The sequence below is a fragment of the Carassius gibelio genome, chromosome B22, assembly GCF_023724105.1.
Source record: "Carassius gibelio isolate Cgi1373 ecotype wild population from Czech Republic chromosome B22, carGib1.2-hapl.c, whole genome shotgun sequence".
In the NCBI taxonomy this organism is placed as follows: domain Eukaryota; kingdom Metazoa; phylum Chordata; class Actinopteri; order Cypriniformes; family Cyprinidae; genus Carassius; species Carassius gibelio.
In genome coordinates, this window is record NC_068417.1 from 28,650,716 (window position 1) to 28,674,831 (window position 24,116).

The window sequence follows — 24,116 nt, forward strand, 5'->3', positions numbered from 1 at the left end:
GATCATGAACCCTTGTTGAAATTCACATCTCCTATTTGGGAAAACTGAACAGCTTATTTTAGTGAAATGGCTTAACGTAATGAATATCAGAAAAATTGCAACCTTTGATGTGCATATTCAAGGATTTTTTAAATATATATTATTGGGGGAGGTACAGCAAAGGCACTGCTGCGACAGTGAGGAGATACAGAAAAGGCTCCTGTGGGAGTAGACACTGCCGCGGCAGTGTGGAGATACAGAAAATGCTCTTGCGGAAGCAGCTCTGCATTTAACCCATCCAAAGTGCACACACACACACAGCAGTGAACACGCACACACCGTGAACGCACACCCGGAACAGTGGGCAACCATTTATGCTGCGGCACCCGGGGAGCAGTTGGGGGTTCAACCCTATATCACGGTGGATTCGTACTAATTCGTACGAATTAACCAAGTGGCTAAATCGTACGATATCGTACGAGCTGGGTCGTATGAATTTGTACGATTTGTTCATTGCATGTATTAAAATCTCATCAAGACGAATTCGTACTAATTAGCACGATTTAATGTATTGGTTATATATATATATATATATATACACTGTAAAAAATGGCTGTGAAATCTACAGTTATTTACTGTCGATTTCACAGTAACATTACTGTATAAGATTTTTACAGTAAAATATTGTAAAGTTTACAGTAAGACTGTAAAAATCACAGTAGTCCAAGCATTACAGTTGAAATCACAGTAGTCAATGCATTACTGTAAAAAAATCACAATTTAGCCACTATATCTTTCTTTGTACCCCTTTCACATGGACGGCTCCAGATTATTGTTGTTCATAATTCATCACCAGAATATGATGTAAATACTCGATGGTGAGCTTTAAGTAAAAGTGTAATATTAATAAATTAAAATGTGTCATGTAACTTGTACTCTGATGCACCTGCTGCAGGTTTCTATTCCATACAATATATATTTTTTAAAGAATTCACATAAGATTCCAAGAATATTTTTTGATTGTTTGTTTGTTTGTTTTGTGACTGTAAATGGGTGTTTGGGTGTAAATGGGTGTTAACAGGGCAATAAAATATTTGATAAGCCTTATCTTAAACTTCTCCAAAGTCTCCTGACATGGTTTAAAAAATATAGGCTTCATAAACGCATAATTTTTTGAGATATCATCCTCAGATTTGAACTGAAGCATGACCATTGGTTATAAGTTGCAATAGTATATTCACATAATTATGTATATTAATATTTAAATATTAATATTTTATACATTTAATAAATATAATCTTAATATTTGTTGTTTTTATTTTTGAGCTTATATATCTCAATATTAATAACATCTGATTAATTTTGAGTTTTGAACTTGAGCCAAAACTCTCAAGCTTTGTAAATATATGTTGGTTATGTGTCTATTCAGAATGACTTGAGCAGGAGCCTTTTTATTTTTGGGTAGGCTATGTCATGTGCATTACTTGCCAAAATTGGGGCTGTCTGGTTAACTCATAAATATGTACCATGGGATTTTTATTTTACAAACATCAGTGTTATATATATTTTTTTCTTCGGAAGCAGGCGAGATAAAGGTGCAAGTTTCCAGAGCTGTTTGGCGAAATCAAAGCGCCAGAGTGGGCGGAGTTTACCCAGTCCAGAAAGATCTAGAATCTGTGGGGGAAAAAAGCGCGAAAGAGGCAGAAGCACTTGAATTTCTGACTCGTCGTCAGTGACAGACAAGTTCCGTTAATTCTCAAATCTAAGTTTCTTTACACACGGCTTTGTCTTGTATTTATTTTGTTTTCGTCTTTGTGTTGATTTCTTTAACTTTTTGCCTGAGAGGAATTCAGCGACAACGTTTCCGTGAGAGCTCCGACGGAGACGTCTTCGCAGCCGTTAACGTTAAGCTCCGTTAATAACAGACTATTACTCAAATTTACGTTTCTTTATACACGGATTTGTCTTGTGGTTGTAAAGTTATTTATTTTGTTTTCGTCTTTGTGTTGATATCTTTCACTTTTTGCCTGAGAGGAATTCAGCGAAAACGTTTCCGTGAGAGCTCCGACGGAGACGTTTTCACAGGCTTTAACGTTAATGTATTTTTCCCACCCGTGGCCTCTGCCGGAGTTTCCATCTTGGAATCGCGGATCCTTCACAGACTCCTTATCGGGACTTCCAGAAAATCAGTAAGTAACTTTACCATCACTACTTCGAGCAAAAAAAAAAAAAAAAGAAAGTTCAGTGCCACACCCTTGTCAGGCTGTGGAAAGCCAACAGCCTGTAGAGAACCTTGCAGATTATTACCCTCTTTCTGTATATAATCAATTTGGTCTTAATCTTGTTGCTCTGCATCATTCTGTGTTTCAGAAGAATGAGTAATGGACTCCATTGAGAAGGCAATACAGGCCGTGCTACCACAGCTAGATGAAGCAAAGCTTGAAACTTTAGTCAATGAGTTGGTGAAAGTAGGTGTTGAAGGACCAGATGATCTGCAGTTTATTCAAGAAGATGACATCAAACATCTGCTCACACCCATTCAGTGCAGAAAAATTATTCATTCCTTGAAAGGTGAGATTAGTTCTTTTAATTAACTTATATTAGTTGATCAGCTACAATTAATAACTAAATAAATCCGCAATCATTCAATCATAATTTAGTAAAAAAAAAAAAAAAGTGGTTATATGTGGATGTTAGTGTATACCTGGTCCAAGATTCTGTCCCCTTTGGTCAGGCAGGTGACATGTTGATAGAACTTGAGGAGTACAGATTGAGGTTAGAATTATTGAAATCCCCCGCGGCAATAAATGCCCTTCTGGATGTGCAGTTTGCTGTTTGCTAATGGCAGCATATAAAGCCAAATTTGCTTTAAAAAAAAAAAAAAAAAAAAGATGGTATATACGGGAAAAATAAAAACTATATTCTTGCCTCTGCAATGCTGTCTCTGCACTAGATACAGTTATTCCACGCAAAACTACAGACCCACAGCTTTCCAAAGAGCCTAATCACTTGATTATAGGCCCAAGTATGTAAGAACAGTGCAATACAGTACAGAAGGATAGTGGTCGCATTGCAATTGAAAACAGCATTTAAGATATTGCCCATATTCCCCCATCCATGCAGATCACATAGTCATGCATTGCATTTGCTCTTTTTTTAAACACATTGATTTTAATATACACCTGCAATGCGGCTGAAAAAAGCACATCATCAAAAATATTTCAATGTTAACATGTAAAATAATTTTCTTGTTTGCCATCAGTTGACCTCAAATCACCCATCTAGGCTGATTAGTAATTGAGATGAAGCCATGACAACCATTTTTGAAATGACCCTTTTCCCAAGGTCAGATTTAAATACATTTTAGTCTGTTATTTAGTATTTTTTATAGTTTGTATATTGGAATATATTTGAACTGTACCAGAATCAAAAAAAAAAAAAAAAAAAAACATTTTATATAAATTTTGTTTGTTTAACCCTATATTGACCTACCTATAAGGACTTGACGGCCACCATTTTGATTTTATTTTTTAAGTTTTAGTTTAAGTACATCTGATACTATTGTAAACCACTAAGAAACCTTTTGTTAGATTTTTTTTTTAGGGTCAAACCTTATTTTCACCTGACTATTCTGTTCTTTCACAGTGTGTAATGCAGGTCCTTCCAATCCCCAGCTGAGCCCTTCATCGTCTGAGCCACTGTCAGTTGCCTATTCCAGCACATGCCCCATATCATCTATAAGTCCCATCTCTGCATGGGTGAACAGTTTTGAGGTGCCATGGAACAAAGTGAGGCTGACTCTTAGAAGAGCAGTAGATGCTGGTGAGAGGCCAGCTCCGGATGACCGCAGACACTTGATAAAAGTCACTGTTGATGCGATGAGAGAGCGTTCCTTGAACCCTACTCGCAGAGAGTGTGTGGTAGTGGCTAAAGCTATAACTCAAAAATATCCAAATAGCTTTTTAGACAAAAATGAAGAGGGGGAGCTAATTGGATGTGGGTATTTCAGCGTTATAAATCAGCTCAAAACCAGAGTAGAATATTTGAATCGAGGCAACTCTCTTTCCCGTCTGAGGAAGCACAAACGCACCCAGAGAGATGATGAGGATGGTGATGATGACCAGCCAGCAGTAGCTACATGTGCAAGAATCGACAGTTATGGGTGTGTTCGTTGGCAGCCAGCGGACTATCCAGATGGGGAAACATCAGCATCATTAGAGGAAAAGAAGCTTGAGATGATTGATATATTCAGCCGAGAGGGACTAAAGGGCGCTGAGAGAGGAAGGGTAGAAGACCTAATGGCAATCACTTATGCCAAACAGCGGGAATACATCAACGCAAAGCCTTCCCCAAGCATTCTGGATGTGGGTAAAGAGTGGCCATTTCTCTTTTCACAGAAGTTTTTATTGTCACACTTCACCACTCTCACCAATGTTGAACTATACACAAGACTGAATGAAGATATGGACAAAAAGGGTAAAAGACTCCTGGATTTCTTCAGTAGTCAGATTACAAAGTGGAGGAAAGAAGTAAGAGCTGTTCTGAAGGAAGCCATAAAGAAGGACCGAGAAGGATCTGATGGCCTAGCAGCGATGCTTGTGATGTTGGCACACTTCAAAGAGCAAGAGGAGTCACTTTTTCTCATTGCTGATGTAAGTTCCTTAATTATTTAAATCTTTTATTTGGAGTTTTCAACAATTAATTGTCACATTTCCCTGTACACAATTGTATCACATTTCCCTGATTAGAGTGAGAATTGTTAATGCAGGTTGACAAACCTCCAGTTTTTCAAGTAAATACAGGTTTGTGTCAGGTTTATGTTATTGGTGGTTGAGCACTTTTTCCTTGATAGACCTCACCTCACAATATAACCCACTTGGTGCAAGCTTCTATCTCAATTCCTGGGTAAATGCTGGGTAAAGTCACTGTTGTCCACTGTGAGCAAAATATTTTAATTAATATTTTAATTAAGAGAAAATTGATGTAGTGTTGTAATTGATAAAGATATTGTGGTACTTAGTTAATTTTTTGTGTAAACCTTTCACAAACCTTCAGAGCAAAAAAAATAAGGACCATTGCTCATTGCTTCCTTATCAATAAATTTCAAAAAGCTTTTTCTATCCTAGAGATAATATACAGTCTACCTTGTTTCAAGTAACTCTTATCTTTGCTGGCATAGGAGACTACCACTCCCGCAGACGCAGAGGACCAGCTGTCTCTCCCAGTCACTCCAAGGATCATCATGCTCGGTAAGTTTCACATTCAATGTTAACGAATCCTTTGAATGTATAGGGCACAAGCAAAGCAAAGTTTCTGGAAAACACTAGTGAATGTGTGTTGTGTCATTCTCTGCTTCTGCACCAGTCAGTAACAGCACAGTCACTCCAAAACTTAAGTTATGTGGAGTAATCTCTCATCTTTAGTAGCCACCTATAATGTCGTGATTGCTATTTCAGATTGCTTGCTATGCCTGTGTCACTCATTGTTTTTCTATCACCAAACCAGTTATTGCTGCTTAAAGGATTAGTTCACCTCAAAATGAAAATTTCCTAATAATTTACTCTCACCCCAATGCCATCCAAGATATCCATGTCTTTCTTTCCTCAGTGGAAGAGATATTAAGTCTGAGGAAAAAATTTCTGGATTTTTCTTTGAATAATGGACTTCAATTGTAACCAACGTTTTGAAGTCCAAATCAATGCAGTTCAATTGTTAGGATTGAGTTGGGAACTAAATCATCACATCGAAAGGTCGCGCTCCATTTCGCCGGCCATCTTTGCGTATTTCCACCGGCGATATCGAGCGCAACCTTTCGACTTGATGTAGTTCCCAGCTCAATCCTAACAATTGTAGTTAAAAAGTATATAAATTATAATTATAATTATTAGATAAGACCCTAATCCTCAGCTGGGATCCTGCACAGCCCGTTGAAGCACTTCAAAGATTTAGACTTCAAAACGTTGGTTACAATTAGGGGTGTGACGGTTAGTATATAACCGTGAGACCGGCGGTTATAGTTGAACACCGTCATTAGAACTCTATAACCACCAAAACCGTGTCACTAAAATATTTTTGACAAACATTTTTTATCAAAAATTATTTTCATTTTTTAGATAGGATCATCAGACGCGCAATATATCGGGAGACATGGTTTTTACCACTTAATGAAGTTTTGTAAATCGTCAGACATGATATTTACCACTTCATTAAATTTTGCTTTGTAGAAAACCTTTCTTAAAATAAAAAATAAATAAAAAGCAAATATAGCAGACAATGATAACCGTGACATGGAAGCACCAGCGCGCCGCATTCACTTGCACTGCACTGTGAACTCGAGCGCATCTCATTGTAAATGAAACTCAGCGTAGGCCTATGCCTCATACTCTAGCATTAAATATCTTTGCTGCATCCTTTCTAGAACAGACAATGGCTTTTTTTTTTTTTTTTTTTTTTTGCGGCTCGCATCAGCAAAGCATAGACGCATCAGCAAAGCATGGCGGGCGGGTGCGGCTTTGAAATTTGCTCCAAAAACGTTGGCTCGGATGATGAGTTTTATGACCGATCTCCTTAATAAACGGAGGTCTGAAATCTCTGCCCCTTTACCGATCAGAGCGCGCGCTGACACGGAGTTAACCCGCTATCTCCAAGATCAACCAATTGACTCTACGGCAGATCCACTAGCATGGTGGCGAGACAATATGAAACAAAATGAAACACGCTATCCCCCCCCCCCCCCACCCCTTATGGGTTTGGAATGACATGAGGGTGAGTCATTAATGACATAATTTTCCTTTTTGGCTGAACTAACCCTTTAATGCACTGCTTCGAAGATATGTATGCTCCTTGCCCTGTTTTTACAATAATTTATGTGGAGAAAATCTTTTATAGAATGTATTGCTATGAAATTTTTGTGATGACTCTTGTCTTTACTTAGGAGAGACAATACTGACTGCAAAAAAATGGATGCTGTCGATCGAGGGGAGGGTCGTAATCCCACCTGGTGCTCACATGGCAGACTTCACCACTGCCTTGGCCGCTCTCTTCGCCTGTTACTATGTATTCAACCTAGAGTATCAGGTGGAAGCCAGCACAACACTGGAGTTTGTTCAGAGGTATTTTTTATCTTAAATAGTTTGATTGCAGTGTAAAAGCAAATTGACAATTGAAAAGCTGTTCAAAATCATCTTCTCCCTTTAAAATTAGGGCTGTGAACTGACACTGGTCTCACGGTTCGGTTCGATTACGATTATCATGTCATCGATTCAGTTCAATTCGATATCACAATGCATCGCGATGCACCGCATTCTCAATTTGACATTTTTCTTCAAGAGTGATGTGTGCGCACGTGTGTGTGCTCGCCTGTTCAAACAGTGACATTCCAGTTGGGAGTAAAGCTTGTTTATGCTATTAAGAAAAGAAAAATCTGTCATATAAATTGTTTTAAAGAAATATTCATTTAAAAGCAGCGTTTATTAATCGGTGTATTATGTTACCATTAAAGATGCATGCATCAACCGTCGCTGAGTCCGCTGTTGAAGGTTACGATCATCCATTTATAATCACGCATAACAACACAGAATAATAGTAATTTGACCATCGGGTCAGACTCTGCCAGGCGTTAACAGCTCGGGGTGAAAACGGCTAATGTGGTTTATCAAGTTAGTGGTATTACCTCCTGCATATTCTATTTGTGCGTGACATGAGCGCACACAGTGCGTCTTCTGCAGGATGTGCTTACCAGGTTGTTCATAAAAGCTGAAATGTGCCCAGATGTAGGCTTTAAAAGTAGTTGGAGCATCTTTAATTACTCGCGTCTAGCCTCCCTCTGCCATTGTATGCTACCGCGACAAATGACTTCAGAAAAGTGTCAGTACATTATAATCGGTTATGGTCTATTACTGAGCCGATACCGTATCGTCCTCATCTGCATCGTAGAAACGATACATTTTGACACCCCTATTTAAAATGTTATGAAATTGGGCTGGGCGATATGGCTGAATACTGTATCACAATATAAGTGTTTCATATTGGTCGATATCGATAATTATTGATATTTTTATGACCTATTTAAAATAAGGACCAGGAGAAAAATATATTACATTTAAAAAATTTTATTTTAAACTTGCTCAAAATGAAAATTTCTTTCTTTCTTCAGTGGAAAAGAAATTAAGTTTTTTGAGGAAACAATAGCAACCAACTGAGTTATTTGCCATTGAAGTCCATTATATGAAAAAAAAAATCCTGAAAGGTTTTCCTCAAAAAACTTATTTTCTATTGAAGAAAGAAAGACGTGGATATCTTGGATGGCATTGGGGTGAGTAAATGATTAGGAAATTTTCATTTTGGGGTGAACTAATCCTTTAACCTTCCTCTGATTCATAGGTGTGATTGGCAAAGGACAAAAAAGCAGGAGAATATGCGCACCTATCATGACGCAGTGACAGCACGTGTGATTATTCCAGTAGTTAGGACATCGCACAAGATTTGTGTTAACACAGAACACATTTCATCACTGGATAGTGTTTGTCGTTTATTTAAAGTGTGGTTTATGTCAGCTGAATGTGCTGAACGCTTTTCAGAGAAGATGAGGCAACGTTATTTTAGTACAATTCACACCCAGCGGTAATTCAGGGAAAAAAATCTCCGAATGCTTCACGTGAAACTTCGGTCTTCCGACCTATCATTGTGTCAGTTCTCAATTGATTTTGATGGTAATATCAATTTTAATTAATATGCACGAAGAAGGGAGAAATAGCAAGACAGTTTGAAGACTGTGAGAGTGTGCGCACGATGCCGGAGGAGGGGCTCTCCTTCTCTCTCTGCTCGTTCTCTCAGTAACATGCGCTTGCCTGTCAGAATTGGCGCAGCAGTCGAGTAACCCCAGAGTGCAGTCTGGACGATGGGGCGGGGCGACACTTCGAGGCGGAGCGACACGTGTCGCCCCGCCCATATTTGTTTTCCCCGCCTTTGACATTTTCCTCCGAGCCAGCAGGGGGCAGTTTGTGTTGAAACAAACAGAACGGTGGCAACTACAGCAGCAGAGTAATAACCAAGGGGCAAGGAACTCGACCGGAAGTTGAAGTCGGGTGGGGGCTGCCATCTTTTAGCAGAACTTCACTTGCGTTAGCATTCCCATTGACTCCCATTCATTTTGGCGTCACTTTGACAGCGAATAACTTTACATCTGAGGCGTTTAAAGACTCTGTTTGTCCATTATTTATTTCTAAAGATACACGACAATGTATAAAGGGCTCCATTACCTTCTATGTTACATTATGGCCCCGTATAAACAGTTTTTGTAAAAAATAGGCTAACGATTGCGTCATAACCACTCGGCTCTCTGTCGCATTACCGTACAGACAGGAGGAGAAGCTCGCAGACAATTAACTTAATATGGCGTACTGGCGTTACATTTTAAAGTACTATACAAAATAATTAATCAGAATACTTACTCCTGCTCACTCACGACAAAGAACTCCCCGCTCAAGCTCGCCGTCTCTGCAAGATTAACGATGGCAGTTTGCACGCACAACTACTAGAAGATTTACATCTGTCAGACAGGTTGCTGACGTCGTCAAGCTTCGTTTGAGTCTGCGCGTCAGAAACGGAAGTGCTAAAAAACGCTAAAACTGGGCTTCATTTGTCTCAATAGGCTATATGCACACTCACTTCCGCATTCCAAGTCGGCCAGCCAGGTTACATCCGGCGTCGACGGCGCACATAGCGTCAATAACAACTATGGCATTTTTCACTCGGTCCCTTCAAGATGTCCCAAAGGTAACGGTCAACGACGTGAGTCGAAACATACAAAAGTTATGTCACACTTCGACAACCAAGAAAGAGAAGGGCTTCAAATTGTATGTGTCAAGCTACATCCACAATTTTGAAGGTAAGATCTGGACGTGTTCTGTGTTTACATGCCCATAGCATGCATGCTATCTAGTGCTAGCGCAGCAGGTGCAGCGTAGGCTATGTTTACTATTATGTGTCAATCACAGCCAATTTTCCTAACGCCTTTGTCAATGTCAGTTTTAAACAAGGATTCAAGCACAGGAGAGGTAACGATTAGGGCTGAGTGCTACAGATCTATGAGGAAAAGCCAAAAGCCTCACAGCTTAAGCGTAAGAGAAAGTTATACTGCAGGTTCAGCGCAGATTGGTTCATGGTTCATGGTTCATGAGACAGGTTACGTTTGGCAGATCAAAGTTTCTGTGAATCATTGCATCTAATAATGCTAAAGGTTATTTTAAAGACAAATTTCATTTACCATACCATAAATAACACTGGTGTGTTGGAATATTTATCGATATTTAAATATGTACGCTAATCACTGGGATTCACAGAAACTGAGTTCCGTTTTGTCACTGCATTGACACACGTTCTGTGTCCACTGTTGGGGATGATGAGTAAAGTGAGATAAATAATAATATAAATAATATTGTGGCTACAATTTTAGCTCATACAAATTGTTTAGTAGTTATTAATTGTTTTAGTAGTTAATAATTATATGTCGATGGTTCAAATTTGTTTGTTTTGTTAAACATTCTCACTGTACTCATGTATTCTCTTTTTAAAAAACTGCACTTTTATTCTATTATAACAGATTTGTGTATTTTCAGATTGTGCTTGGGGATGCCCGTCCTGTGCAGCTACAAAGCTGCCAGTGTACCTGTGTGGCAGGTACAGCTGTGTGTAATCATGTGGCAGCACTGTTGTACCAGACTGCACATTATTGCCAGCTTAGCATCACCTCTGTTCCCCCAACACACAGCTGCACAGAGACTGAACAGAAGTGGCATAAGCCAAGATCCATGGTAACTAATGTTTTTAACAGGGTACTTTTCTACTTAATTTTCTATTTATGGATGTTTGTGTTTATTGAAAACCTTTTTTGTTCAAATGCAGGGTGTTAAACCTGGTCTTGTAAATGACATGGTGATTCTTTCAGCCAGACCCAAGGAACGAAAACTGATGGAAGGCATTAGGTTAGTATTATTTTTATTATCATTAAAGGAACACTCCACTGTTTTTTCATATTAAACTATGTTATTCCCTTAACTAAGATGAGTTGATGCATACCTCTCTCGTCTCAGTGCGTGCACTTAATTGCTCTGGATAACTATAATGGATAACTATAATGTATGGCAGAATAGCACTTGGGAACACTACTATATTTGCACTTGGGAGCACTTTGACTCGGCGCAGTAATATCATCACTCCTAAAAGGATATTTCTGTGGATATTACTGCGCCGAGTCAAAGTGCTCTCAAGTGCAGATATAGTAGTAATGCATTTTCTGTAGTAATCAGTGAGACCTCAGATAAAGTAATAATCTCATCATATGATACATTGTATGTTTAAATAAATAAAGCTTTTTTTTTTGTTATTTTGTTCATTCAACTTATATGTAACTTACTTTATGGCTCATTTTAAAAAATTAAATAAAAAAAAAACATTATTTTGTTTTTTCCATAGGAGCAACTTGTATAAGGGTGTCAGTTCAGCTCTGCCTGAACTTTCCACACTCAGGGTGGATGAAGTCTACCATGATGTTCCAAGTGATGTGGCTCCACTGATAACAACTATGGCTATGGACATTAATGTTCCTCTGGTTGACTCTGCATTTGGAAAAGTGCAAGAAGGAAGTGTGTTATCCTATCATATGCCAGCAAAAAGAGTTCCAAAAACCTGTCCCCACACAGATGCTCCTTCTCCCCCACAGCTGCCACTTCAGGGTTACAGGCTGGGACCCGCTACCTGCTCTTTTGTCTGCACTGAACATCAGCAGCACCACATGATGTCCCTGGAAACAACATTAGAGAACGCACACAAAATTGCCAACAGCACAAAAGAGCAGAGTTCCTGCATCGAGTGGCACCAACTGAGGCGGCCCCGCATCACCTCCTCCAAGTTCAGAGAGGTATGTCACACCAGGGCACAGAGCTCTGCTGAAAATCTTGCCAAAAGACTTCTGAGACCTAGTCATCAGACTGCCGACATGAGGAGGGGGCTTGACATGGAACCTGCAGCAGTAGAGGAGTACTGCAGAGTAAGGGAGGTTAACCACTATCCCTGCGGCTTTCTTATCCACCCTGATGCACCCTGGATGGGGTCATCACCTGATGGCATTGTGTACGATCCAAAGGGGCAGACAGTGTTTGGCCTTGTTGAAATTAAATGCCCCAATGTTGCAAGCTATGTTGACTGCCCATATATTAAGATCAGTGAGGGCACACACACATTAAGGAAATCTCATTCCTACTTTTGGCAAATCCAGGGCCAGATGTTGATTTCTGGTTTAGACTGGTGTGACTTTGTTGTCTACACACAGGAGGACATGTTTATTCAGAGGATTCCCAGAGACAATGAAATCACAAAAACAATGAAAGTAAAAATTGATTTTTTTTATTTTTATTGTTACCTCTTTGCTTCCCTAAATAATTAGATTCTGATTGCCTGTCACACTTCTTTATAGAGTGCTGTTAATTTCTCTTTTCTCCATTTCTCTTACTGGCAGTAACTCTTATTAGTTCAATCCATTTCAAAATATTTGTACATATATATTGATTCAAGTTTTTATATTTTTTCTTAATTGTATTACTATGTTTCTTGTTGTATTAATACTAATCTATTATTAAATTACATGTTACATGTTCTTCCGATTAATTTTTTTGATAATTGGTTACCTAAAAATAGTATTTTATAACTGTTGTTTGTAAATTGGGAGCCCTAAATAAATGTTATTCAGTAAATAATTCACTGTGCATGAAAGTATTATTCTTATATTACAGATGGCTTAAAAGCATTGGTGAGGTAAAGTACATATAACATGCAAATAATTCAGTAGTTCTTTATTCAAAGAGTATGTGCAATGTACAGCAGTGCATACATAACATTAATTATAAAATTCAATTTATACAAAGTAATTTACAAAGGTACATTTAAAGAAAGTAGTTATACAAATGGTCATAGGTTATTAATTTTTATTTTTTTCTACTGCTGCTACTCTGGCTTCTTTGCCCAAGCCTTTACAAGAGGCCCGTTTTCATAGTTCGTCAGAAGACATGCAACAGTATACAGCTGATTAATGTTGCCAAAAAGCCGAAGTGGAATCTCTGTGTCAAAGAACTTGTGTTCCTTAACACGCCGTATGAGGCGCTCAACATGCACCCTGAGGCGTGCAATTGCTTGGGTCTCCCTGACCTCACAGGCAGACATCTGGGATCTTCCAGAGAGAAATGCTGGCCTATAAATCTTGCAAGGTACAAGGTCATCAACCAGAAAACCTCGGTCGACCATGATGGCCATTCCAGGTCTCAAAAGGGAGAGAATTCCAGACTCACGCGTGATCTGTTTGTCACTGATGGAACCAGCGTACAGTTGAGAAATAAATGTGACCGCCCCATGAGGAGCCACTCCAAGCAGCCCTTTGAGAGTACAGTGGGACTTGTATGCTGAGAACATTTCACTTTGGAGAAGAGGTGATGAAGGGCACTGGCACCTTAGCTCTGTGCAGTCCAGGATGACTGTAGTGTCTGCATAGTCCTTAAACTCAGCTGGCAGATGTGCCCTTATTTTCTCCTCTGGTATCCAGATCCTCACAGACCCTAGCACAGTGTACAGAAAGTTGCTCCATGTTGTAATGATCCGACTGACTGTGGACTGGTGGACTCCATACCGGTCAGCAAGATCACGCTGTTTTGAACCCAGTGCCAGGTAATTGAGAAACATGAACATCTCATCAATGGGCTGCAGGAAACGAGTCTGTTCAAAAGAAAAACAATTTGCGTTATGTTTCTCTCAACCTCTATTAGCCCTGATCTTTGTTAAAGGGTTAGTTCACTTCAAAATGAAAATCATATACTCAGTGAATTTCTTTCTTTCTTCAAAATATCTTCCTTTGTGTTCAGCAGAAGAAAGAAATTCATACAGGTTTGAAACAACTTGAGGGTGAGTATATGATGACAGAATTTTAATTTTGAAGTGAACTATCCCTTTAAGTTTTATTGTATGGGCCATGTAAATAACTACTTACTACAGTGGAACTTGGCTCTGTAAAGGTGCCTCTCTGTGCTTGTGTCACACTGACCATATTTGGCAGTGATGGCTCTATTAAGGCCCAGAATCTCATCAGCAGGTCATAGGATGCAAATCTAAATAAATACAATTCAGATATAATCATTTAAATATTATATCAGTGTATACTATGATATTACTTGGAAGCATTTCAAATATACAACTCTGTTAGCCTTCCTCTCTCCCTCTCTCTCTCACACACACACACACACACACAACTATATCTGTTGTTGCAAAAGTAACGTTACTACAGAACAATCTGATATCTTACCTTGTGAAAAAACGTATGTCCTTGTCTGAGGCAGCAAAACGATGAATTCCAAAGCGCTGATTCATTGTCAGCTTCTCGACGTGTTCCCTCAGCTTGAGAATCTCATCTCTGAGAGACATGTTGTCATCAAGGGCTAAATCAACAACTGCAGGATCTGAAGCCGAAGCGTAGTCGTGGTCCATAGGGATATCAGCTTTCTCGCCTGCGTCGCCGTCATCCTCCGTCATCGGAGGCGGACGCTCTCTCCTCTCCCACACCCCCGGTCGTGAAGTGGGAAGGGTGAAATTGTTCCACTCAAACAGTGCTGGGACAGCTCCCTTGTTTAATAGCCGCCTCCCCGTCTCTGATAAGGGCTCACGAACATCATCCTTGTTAAAATGTCGGCTACATACTCGGGTATGGGGAGTAACTGTGAATTTGTCCCTCCGGATAGCTACAAGCCATTTTCGCCTGATTTCCGCGTCAGATGGAAATGTATGAAAACTAAGTAAACTGTTGTACTTGCTCGAAGCTTGACACAGAGGCACACAACAATGCTCGGCTGTACTATAGATGGTTCGCTGAAATTTGAACGTTTTCTTACTAGTCATATTGTAGTTGCTGTTATATCGCTTTGTAAACAATCGCCTCAGCGCGAGCGGAAATGGCTTAGCAGGCTGAGATTTTAGCGGAAGTACGTCATCACCTCCGTGTGCATATAGCCTATTGAGTTCCAATGGGGTCGCTGTGTCCATTTCTTTTACTGTCTATGGTAATAACGCTATTCCGTTGATTGCTTGAGGTGAGTAAAAGTGGTTGTGTAAATATCTTATAATATGAAATGCGATGTTCGATCATTTATTTATCCATGGTACGTTCAATTTGAATAATTTTTGTTAATAATTGTTATAAATTGCTCATTTTATTGTTCTTTGTGGATTGTAACAGTACACTCTGTACATGGCTTTAGTTCATAGGTTCGATTTTACAGAGGTATGGCATCACATTTGTCAAGTTATTTGAACAGACATGCATGATTTTTGTGTGTATATTATTATTATTATTTTTCAGGATGACATGATCAGGAGGTGGTGGTGTTCTGTTCTCCTGGACAGCTTTACTCCGCAAATGTATGTAGCTGTTTGAATGTTGCTACATGAAACATTACTCTGTACTATATCTAGCAATATACAATATACATCTTGACATTTGTTCTTTTAGAGCTCATCCACTGAGGGGAGGAACTTCACCATTCACCATGTCTTCAGGCAGAGTCCAGCAAAGCAGGTTATTTGTGCACATACATTCATTAAGAACTAATAATTACATATGTGTGCATGCAGAGGTATTTTAGTTATTACAGCTACATAGTTGTTCAGATATGAAATTGGTATTATGTACAAGTACTACATTGGTCAATACTGTGGATTATTTAATATATAACTATCAGTTAACATCAGCATCAAAGACATTTAAAAAAAATTCAGCTTAATTCATTTTCAGACAGCAGCAAGTTTTTTAAATAACTAAAGTTTGCGATCTAATGTGGATTTTGTTCACCATATAAGATAGAAATATTTATATTCAATGTAAAAGATCTTCATGTGGATCATGCATACAAATATATACAAATATCTCACTGGATTATTACAATTAATGGCAAAATGAATGTGTGGAAATGTAAACTAATATATCCTACTGACACACAACAGCAAAAGATATAAATAATTGGCTTAAAACAGTTTTTTTTCAATGTGAAAATACTAACACTAATACTTCTGCACAGTACTGTATATATTAACATTTTATTAGTGTTATTATAAAAGAATGAGTATGCAGTTGTGACAACAATCTATAGAGTTTTTAATGAGAGTTTTAAAGCAAGGTTGTCTGTATTCAGTGTTTATATAATGTTTAATAACTTTTATATACATATATAAATAAACCTATGTATGTTTTTGATTCAACAGCTTCCACTGGAAATCCTCAGGGAAGTTATTTTGTCGGCTGGTGACTCTGCATATTTGACACTTTCTCTGCTTTGCAGATGGTTTCGGGATGTGCTCCGAAGTTTTTCGTAAAGCGGCACAGTTTGCCTGGCTAGACAGTAAGATTTCCCCGTTTAATGCTCATTCTCCAATTGAATTTTGTAGTAGAAGGCTGTTAAACTTTTTTTGTATTATTATTATTATTATCTTTCCTGTAATTTGTCTTTACACTATAAGTTGTGGCCAACTGGAAGAATTGTCCTCCTGTCTCCTGACCGGAACGAGTTCAGACGGATGTACAGCATCAGGGAATGCTTTAACCCACCAGGGTAAAGGGAAGAGACCGGCGTGGTGATCTTCTGGGCTTTTGTTTACACAGGATTTTGTTCCAAGGACTGTTTTTTTTTTTTTTTTTTTTTTTTTTTGCGGCATGAAACACATTTGTGTTAAGTTCATTGAAGGGAAATAGAGAATGGGCTGAGATCAACCGGTTTTGATTATTAATTGATGTAATTTAAAGTTAAACTTTGCACTGTATAATGTTTTAATAAAAAAGCTATGGAAAACACGTGCATGACAACAGGTTTCAGTCATTTACATCAGTCTATCATTCTTTAAGGTTTCTCATATTTGATGATAACATGATTTGCTATGCATTGCTCATAATGGATTCTTAGTTTAGTTGTGACAGGATTGTGAGGATTAATGAGGTTTTCAGTAGTGCAGTTCAGAAAACAAATAACAGAAAGTAACAAGTGTTTTGGGGCAAGTTCTTTAGAACCTGTATAGTTCCTTCCTTGCAAAAAGTAACCATGGATTTATTGTAGTAAAAATATTTGTTGGCACATTAATTACTGTGAGCTGTAATTATAAAAACACCATAGTTTTACTATAGTTACTGTAGCAGAACCATAGTAAATTTTCGTAGGGGCCAAGGGAATGTTCAGAATATTATTGGTGACGTGCAGAGACTGGTGACAATTTGTTACACACACACACACACACACATATATATATATATATATACACACACACACATATATGTATGTATATATTATTTGAATATATAAATCAAGGTACTCCATGACTATCTACATAACCATACTTCGCATAATATTGCCGTGTCATTTTCAAACCAGCGAGTAATGCCGAGGTAGCGTCTACACTACAGCCATTGAGGGAGTAGACCATTTATTTTTATTCTGTTCGTCGTAATCCAAAACTCTTTGTATTTATACGGGATGTTGTGGAAATGCAACAATAAATGCAAAAACACAACATGTATATTCACTTTTTAATTTATATTAAACGTTTATTCATCTTAGTGTCTACTTCCGCATTCCAATCCTGCTAATAGCGTCATAATTCTCTATACCAATAAGCTGTAAAATCGTCACTCATCTGTACACCAATAAGCTCATCTTAATCATAAACCAATAACCGCTGAGGTGGGCGGGGCGACACGTGTCAACGTGTCGCCCCGCCCCATCGTCCAGACTGCACTCTGGGATACTTGCAGCAGTCAGTCATCTTATCTACATCACTCACCGATCAAACAAGGCTTTCCACTTATCACTCCACGCCGGTTCTGTTATTGAAGAATCCAACACGAGACAACGATATGGTGCAACTAAACTGTTACATGATTGGCTGGTAGTGTGTTACTCCCTATGTTGCTAGGTTACCAGAGAGTGAGTGCCTTTGTTCATGCAAAGAAAAAAAACAAAATCGAACGTTTTATCGAACGCATTTTTTATTGATATTGATTACATGTCTATCGCGATACATATTGTTAATGTTTTATGGCCCAGCCCTATTATGTAAAGTATCTGAGTATCTAAATAGTGTAGGTTGAAGCCTCCTAACAACTTGAATGCTTTAGGAGGACTGTTGGGCATGTACACACTATATTTTTTACATAAAACCTTTTGGGAGTAATTAAGCTCTTAATTCTTCATTTTTTTTTTTCAGGCCATCTGATGTTGAGAATATATCTTCTGGTTGAAGAATTGTAGCTTGTTCAGGAGGTTCTTTGTTGTTTTCCACGTCTCAGATCTTTAAAGGAGTATGGTGTTAATGCTTGAGTCGAATAGCCGTAGTTTGGTCTTGAGTGTCAAATGCAGCTCTTGCCTTTCCCATTCTTGTGGTTAACCATCAAGCTGGCCAGTGTCTTTCTGTTTGCACTTTGGTCGTTGTGCTAATGTGGAGACCTGTCTCAGCTGACTTCTGTTCTACCCCTCTCAGTTTCTCTTACATTTGTTGGTGTTTTTGGGACAGTAATGTGATATAATCTGCAAAGTCTAGGTCGTCCAGTTGTGTAAATGGGGTCCATTGGATCCCATTGCGACTGTTGTCAGTGGCTTGCCGCATGACCTAGTCGGCCGCATGATGTAGTCGACCTTCGAAGAGGAATGGTAATCGAGAAAGTAGACAGCCTTGACTAACTCCTGTTGAGATGTGAAATGCCTCTGTCAGCTGGCCTTTATGTATGATTCTACATTGCTCACTGCACTTACAGTTATTCATTAATGTGCGCATATTGTCCCATCGCCTAATTCCTATACTCATGTTCATAGGTTTTTAGTCAGGATTAATCCTGACTCCAACAAGTGCACTGCCAAGGAGCAGATGAGCAAGACGACTGGGAGAGTGGTGAAGCGGAAGACTTCATACATGAACCCCCATGTCATCTCCTTCATCAGGGACTTCACGGAGTTCTATTTGCTAACTGACTAGATACAGGTGAGGTTCTGATAATAGCTTTAATAATAATTATAATACAATTAATAATATAGGTATCTGTGGGTTTAATATAATTAATCATAATTTGATAGTAATAATAATTATTATTAGGAATGCACCAATACTGGTATCGATATCGGGCCGATACTAAGCTCAATGTTCTCGTACTCGTAAAAATGATTTTTTTTTTACTCCGATACCAACAACCGATACCAGGCATGTAAATAGTGTTTGTGTTTGGAAAAAGAAACACTGACAACAGAGGGTATAATGGGGATAAAAAAGGCAGTATATGAAGTAAATCTATCTTACTAGTGAAATATTAAACGAAATATAGTAACACACATTGCTTTGGTGCGCGAGCTGATAAGAGAAAAACGTGCTGTGGCTTGAGCGTGCAGCGGGACAGACGCGTGAGCTAGTCGAGCGCATCCATTGATCCAAACGTCATTGGAAAGTTTGTAGTTCAGTCAGATGTAAATGGCAAAGAAAGTCAAACAAGACAATGTAGCTTATCAACGTTAACTGACGAGAGAGAAAGACTTGTTGATTGCTCTTGATTGACTAAATCATATATGTAAGTAAAACATAAATTGTTACCTTATTTATTAGGGATGGGTAAAAAAATATAGATTTTTATTTTATTTTAATTGATTCTCATTTTTGCAAAACTGATACTGATTCTTAAACATTTTCATCGAGACATCAGTAGCTATATTACTAATATCAGTGATACACGCCTTCATTCATAAAATATTCCATTAACATATAGGGCTGGGTAGGGGTGGGTACCGAAAGCTGGTATTAAACGGGCCCCGGGGCTGAATTTTGAAAGACCGCTGTATCGATAAGCTCGGACGTTATCGGTTCTGCTGTCGGTACTTGGAAAAATACACGTAATGTTATTATTGCTATAAAGATGTTTTATTTCGCCAACCTTTTCTATATACCATAATATTAAACCATTTGTCTGTGATGCATTTTTGCTATTCGCAGTCCGAGAGAGAGAGATCTCCACAGTGGGCACATGACAGCCCTAATGAGTGACGTTGGAGGACAGAACTAAACATTCAAACATAGATTTTTAATTACTCTGATTTTATTTTAGATTTTGGCTTCCAAAGATTATAATAATAATAATATATTTGAGGTAAAACCATTAAAAACTATAGCTGCATTCTGTATAGCGCAACTTAATTCCCTTTGCAGCAGTAGGCTACGCTCTCATTTTTCCCTACAACTTAAACGTAACGACAGAATCAGATTCAGCATTCAGTGATTGTTGTAAAATGCAGTCTAGCTACTGTTGCTAAATTGCGGGACGCTTTTAATAATAAAAAGAGCTATTAATAGCACAAAAATATGCTCATGAGATGCTGTTCCCAAGGCGGCGCACGCAACGAGATGAGCAAATTATACTTTCAGTTTCATGTGCACGTCTAAACTAGCAAATGTACACAAAAATATGTCTAAAATGGACATAGGTATGGAAATAGTTGTCAGAAAATATAGCGCATCAGTCGCCTATTAGATCTGCACTCGGTCTTAAAGGGTCAGTGTCTAATAAACATGCTGATGATTGCACCATTACTGTGAATTAACAAAAAAAAGGCTTAAATGAATAACTTCAGCTTTAATAAGCATTAATCTATCTATGATAAACTATGCAGCGTTATTTTACATTTGATTGCTTTACTAGAATTCTGTTTAGACCATGCCTGAACAGTAGTAGACCTTCAGTATCGGATCGATCGATCGAAGCCGTATCGGTAAGAGTAGTAATACCATTAAAACCTTATCGATTCAGATGTTCCAATTCAATTTCGATTCGCAAGCTTTCGATTCTTGATTTTAAATTAATAATAAGAAATTAAGAGCCACAAACCTGTATATTAAACTCTTTTTATTTTAGGTACACTTGGGTACATTAAAACAGAACCCAACTCTATATTTCAAATGAATAGAGAGGATTTTTATGCAAGTCAGAACAGTCGCTTGCCTTGATCAAACATCATTTACATACATAAAATTTCACAGCATTAGCTGTAACATGGAGGCTGCAAGCCTATGAACAGTGTAGGAAAACTAATACCGGCTTTTGGGTGATAGATAAATATCAGGGCCTGAATTTCTGTGATGATTTTTTTTTAGAATCTGTGTGGATTAATATACTCAACCTACAGGCTAAAGTGAAGCAGTGTTTGCAGGAATTTACCGCATTATAAGTGGGAGACCAACGGGAATGTTTAAAATGATGCGCATAATACCACGTCGCAATTAGAGCCCTGAATATGGAAAAAAATCGATTCGTTGTCCCTAATAATCGATTTTGAATCGACCACATTTTAAAAAACGATTAATCGATAATCAATTTCTTTTTGCCCAGCCCTATTAACATAAAGCCATAAAACTTGAAAATCCGTGTTTCCCACACATAGACTAATTCGTGGTGGTGTGCCACAGAATCAACACCGGCTGCCTGCCACATTGCGTTTCATTATTCAATTAAAAAAAAAAAAAAAATAGTGTTAAAAGAAAATGATTAACTCACCCTCCATTTCTCTCAGCCGCCAAAATGAATTTTTGTCCCGCCAAAGCCATTTGAATGGTGTGATGTAGATGACTGCTGCACTTGTGACAGGGCGCATGTTACTGATAGAACGAGCAGAGAGCCCTGGCCGCGCACGCACTCTCACAGTCGTCAAACTGTCTTGCTCTCTCTCGCTCCCTCAGGCATGTTCCTGTGGCTCAGTGTTGTAGAGCATTGCATTAGCAGCGCAAAAGGTTATGGGTTCAATTCCCAGGGGAACACATGTTAGGAAATAAATGTTAGCCTGAATGCACTGCAAGTCGCTTTGGATAAAAGCGTCTGCTAAATGCATAAATGTAAATCTAAATATTAATCAAAATCAATTGAGAATTGACATGATGGTAAAAGATCGGAAGACCGAAGTTCATGTCGAGCATTCAGAGATTTTGTTTCCCCTGAATTACCGCTGGGTGTGAATTGTGCTAAAGAAAACGTTGCCTTATGTACTCTGAAAATTGTTCCGCATCAGCTGAAATAAAAACACTTTCAACAAACAAACAAAAAACTATCCAGTGATGAAATGTTTCCTGTGTTGACAAAAATCTTGTGCAATGTCCTAAACTCCCGGGATAATAAAAAGCGTGCCATAGTCCGCTACTGACACGTCCGATCCTCAAACTAATGACTCTTTTGAACCGATTACATTTAATGAATGGTTAAAACAACTGATCTGTCCAACACTGAACTCGTGAGTCGTCTGAATCGGTGTATAACAAATTGGTAACACTTTACAATATGGTTCCATTTATTAAACTGGTTAACTACATTAGTTAACATTAACTAATAATAAACTGCACTTCTACAGCATTTATAAATCTTTCTAAATGTTCATTTCACTATTTACTAGTAGCCTACATTATTAAAATAAAAAGTTGTATTTGTTAAAAGAACACTCCACTTTTTTTGGAAATAGGCTCATTTTACAACTCCCCCAGAGTTAAACAGTTGAGTTTTACCATTTTCGAAACCATTCAGCTGATCTAATGTGTTTTCTTCTTTAATTTCAGGGCTCCAACTAGGATTCTAGGTCTCCAAGGTCAGGGCATGCAAGAGGCCATAGTGGCAGGGGAAGTTTATTTTCCTTTCTGTTTTAAATGTTCATGCAAATGTTAAATATTTAAATTTTTTTTTAATGTTCAATATTTTATTTTATTTCAGTATTGCCATAGTGTTATTTATTACTCTTTAGAATGTGGTAATAATCAGTTATTTGCACAGCTTCAAAGTAGTTAAATTTTTTGACCGTGTTGTATCAATTTGCGTTATTGTTCTGCCATAGCAACCAGTCATGTGGAACTAGTGAATGAACTAGTAACAGTTTGCTCTGTAACTTTACAAAACTTGTAATGAAATAGCCTCGTTTTGTAAAATTTTCTTTAGTCAGTAATTAAATTTAGCAACAGTAGAATACGCAGATAATAGACTTCACGCCATTAAAAATTACAAACACAGAATGTTCGTTAACTTTGGATGGCATAATGGCATGTTGTCCAATGTCAATTATCCCTTTATGTTGTACCTGTTTTGTCATTCCTGTTCACCAAATGTTTTTAAATAAATAACTGTTAACAATTTTCTTATTGTCTGCAGTTGATTGCAGGGTTTTAGAATATGGGTGATTCTTTTAATGATGGCTAATATTAAATCACAGTGATACAGTATTTAAATTGTACAGTGAGAAACTGAATTTACAGTGATTAACTGTTATCTACTGCTTATAGTACTGTATTGCATACAATACATAAAAACAGTGCTTAACTGTTTTTTGTATGTAAATACAACTAAAATCAGTGTTTCATTGTTTTTTTTATTTTACAGTGAATACACAAAATACTGTAAATGGAAGTACAGTACCCTTACTGTAAAACGTATTTACAGTAACTTACTGGCAACAATTAGCCAGTAAGTTACTGTAAATACAACTAAAATCACAGTATTTAATTGTTTTTGATTTCACAGTGTATACATAAAATACTGTAAATGGAAGTACAGTACCCTTACTGTAAAACATATTCACAGTAACTTACTGGCAACAATTAGCCAGTAAGTTACTGTAAATACAACTAAAATCACAGTATTTAATTGTTTTTGATTTCACAGTGTATACATAAAATACTGTAAATAGAATTACAGTACCCTTACTGTAAAATGTATTCACAGTAACTTACTGGCTAATTGTTGCCAGTAAGTTACTGTAAATTTTACGGTACATTTTTTACAGTGTATATATATATATATATATATATATATATATATATATATATATATATATATATATATATATATATATATATACAGTATTGTTCAAAATAATAGCAGTACAATGTGACTAACCAGAATAATCAAGGTTTTTAGTATATTTTTTATTGCTACGTGGCAAACAAGTTACCAGTAGGTTCAGTAGATTGTCAGAAAACAAACAAGACCCAGCATTCATGATATGCACACTCTTAAGGCTGTGCAATTGGGCAATTAGTTGAAAGGGGTGTGT

At 37.8% G+C, this 24,116-nt stretch overlaps 3 protein-coding genes and 2 long non-coding RNA genes across 5 annotated transcripts; 4 read left to right on the forward strand and 1 right to left on the reverse strand.

Annotated features, from left to right (window-relative positions):
* Positions 1 to 3,620: 3,620 nt before the first annotated feature.
* Positions 3,621 to 5,368, forward strand: LOC127988363 (uncharacterized). The gene is made up of 2 exons (XM_052591107.1): positions 3,621 to 4,631; positions 5,159 to 5,368. The coding sequence occupies exons 1-2, from the start codon at positions 3,858 to 3,860 to the stop codon at positions 5,249 to 5,251; spliced, it is 867 nt and encodes a 288-aa protein (XP_052447067.1). The 5' UTR covers positions 3,621 to 3,857; the 3' UTR covers positions 5,252 to 5,368.
* Positions 5,369 to 6,930: 1,562 nt separating this feature from the next.
* LOC127988369 (uncharacterized) lies at positions 6,931 to 23,406 on the forward strand. The gene is made up of 3 exons (XR_008161626.1): positions 6,931 to 7,091; positions 18,870 to 19,035; positions 22,633 to 23,406. It is a non-coding gene; the product is annotated as an uncharacterized LOC127988369 (long non-coding RNA).
* LOC127988357 (uncharacterized) lies at positions 9,721 to 12,724 on the forward strand. The gene is made up of 4 exons (XM_052591093.1): positions 9,721 to 9,868; positions 10,599 to 10,793; positions 10,885 to 10,964; positions 11,455 to 12,724. The coding sequence occupies exons 1-4, from the start codon at positions 9,839 to 9,841 to the stop codon at positions 12,422 to 12,424; spliced, it is 1,275 nt and encodes a 424-aa protein (XP_052447053.1). The 5' UTR covers positions 9,721 to 9,838; the 3' UTR covers positions 12,425 to 12,724.
* Positions 12,816 to 15,028, reverse strand: LOC127988356 (uncharacterized). Its single transcript, XM_052591091.1, has 3 exons — positions 14,327 to 15,028; positions 14,015 to 14,132; positions 12,816 to 13,743 (listed from the first exon to the last, which is right to left on the reverse strand). Exons 1-3 carry the CDS (start codon positions 14,914 to 14,916, stop codon positions 12,982 to 12,984), a joined length of 1,470 nt encoding a protein of 489 aa, XP_052447051.1. The 5' UTR covers positions 14,917 to 15,028; the 3' UTR covers positions 12,816 to 12,981.
* Positions 15,056 to 16,352, forward strand: LOC127988373 (uncharacterized). Its single transcript, XR_008161629.1, has 3 exons — positions 15,056 to 15,435; positions 15,527 to 15,592; positions 16,276 to 16,352. It is a non-coding gene; the product is annotated as an uncharacterized LOC127988373 (long non-coding RNA).
* Positions 23,407 to 24,116: the final 710 nt, after the last annotated feature.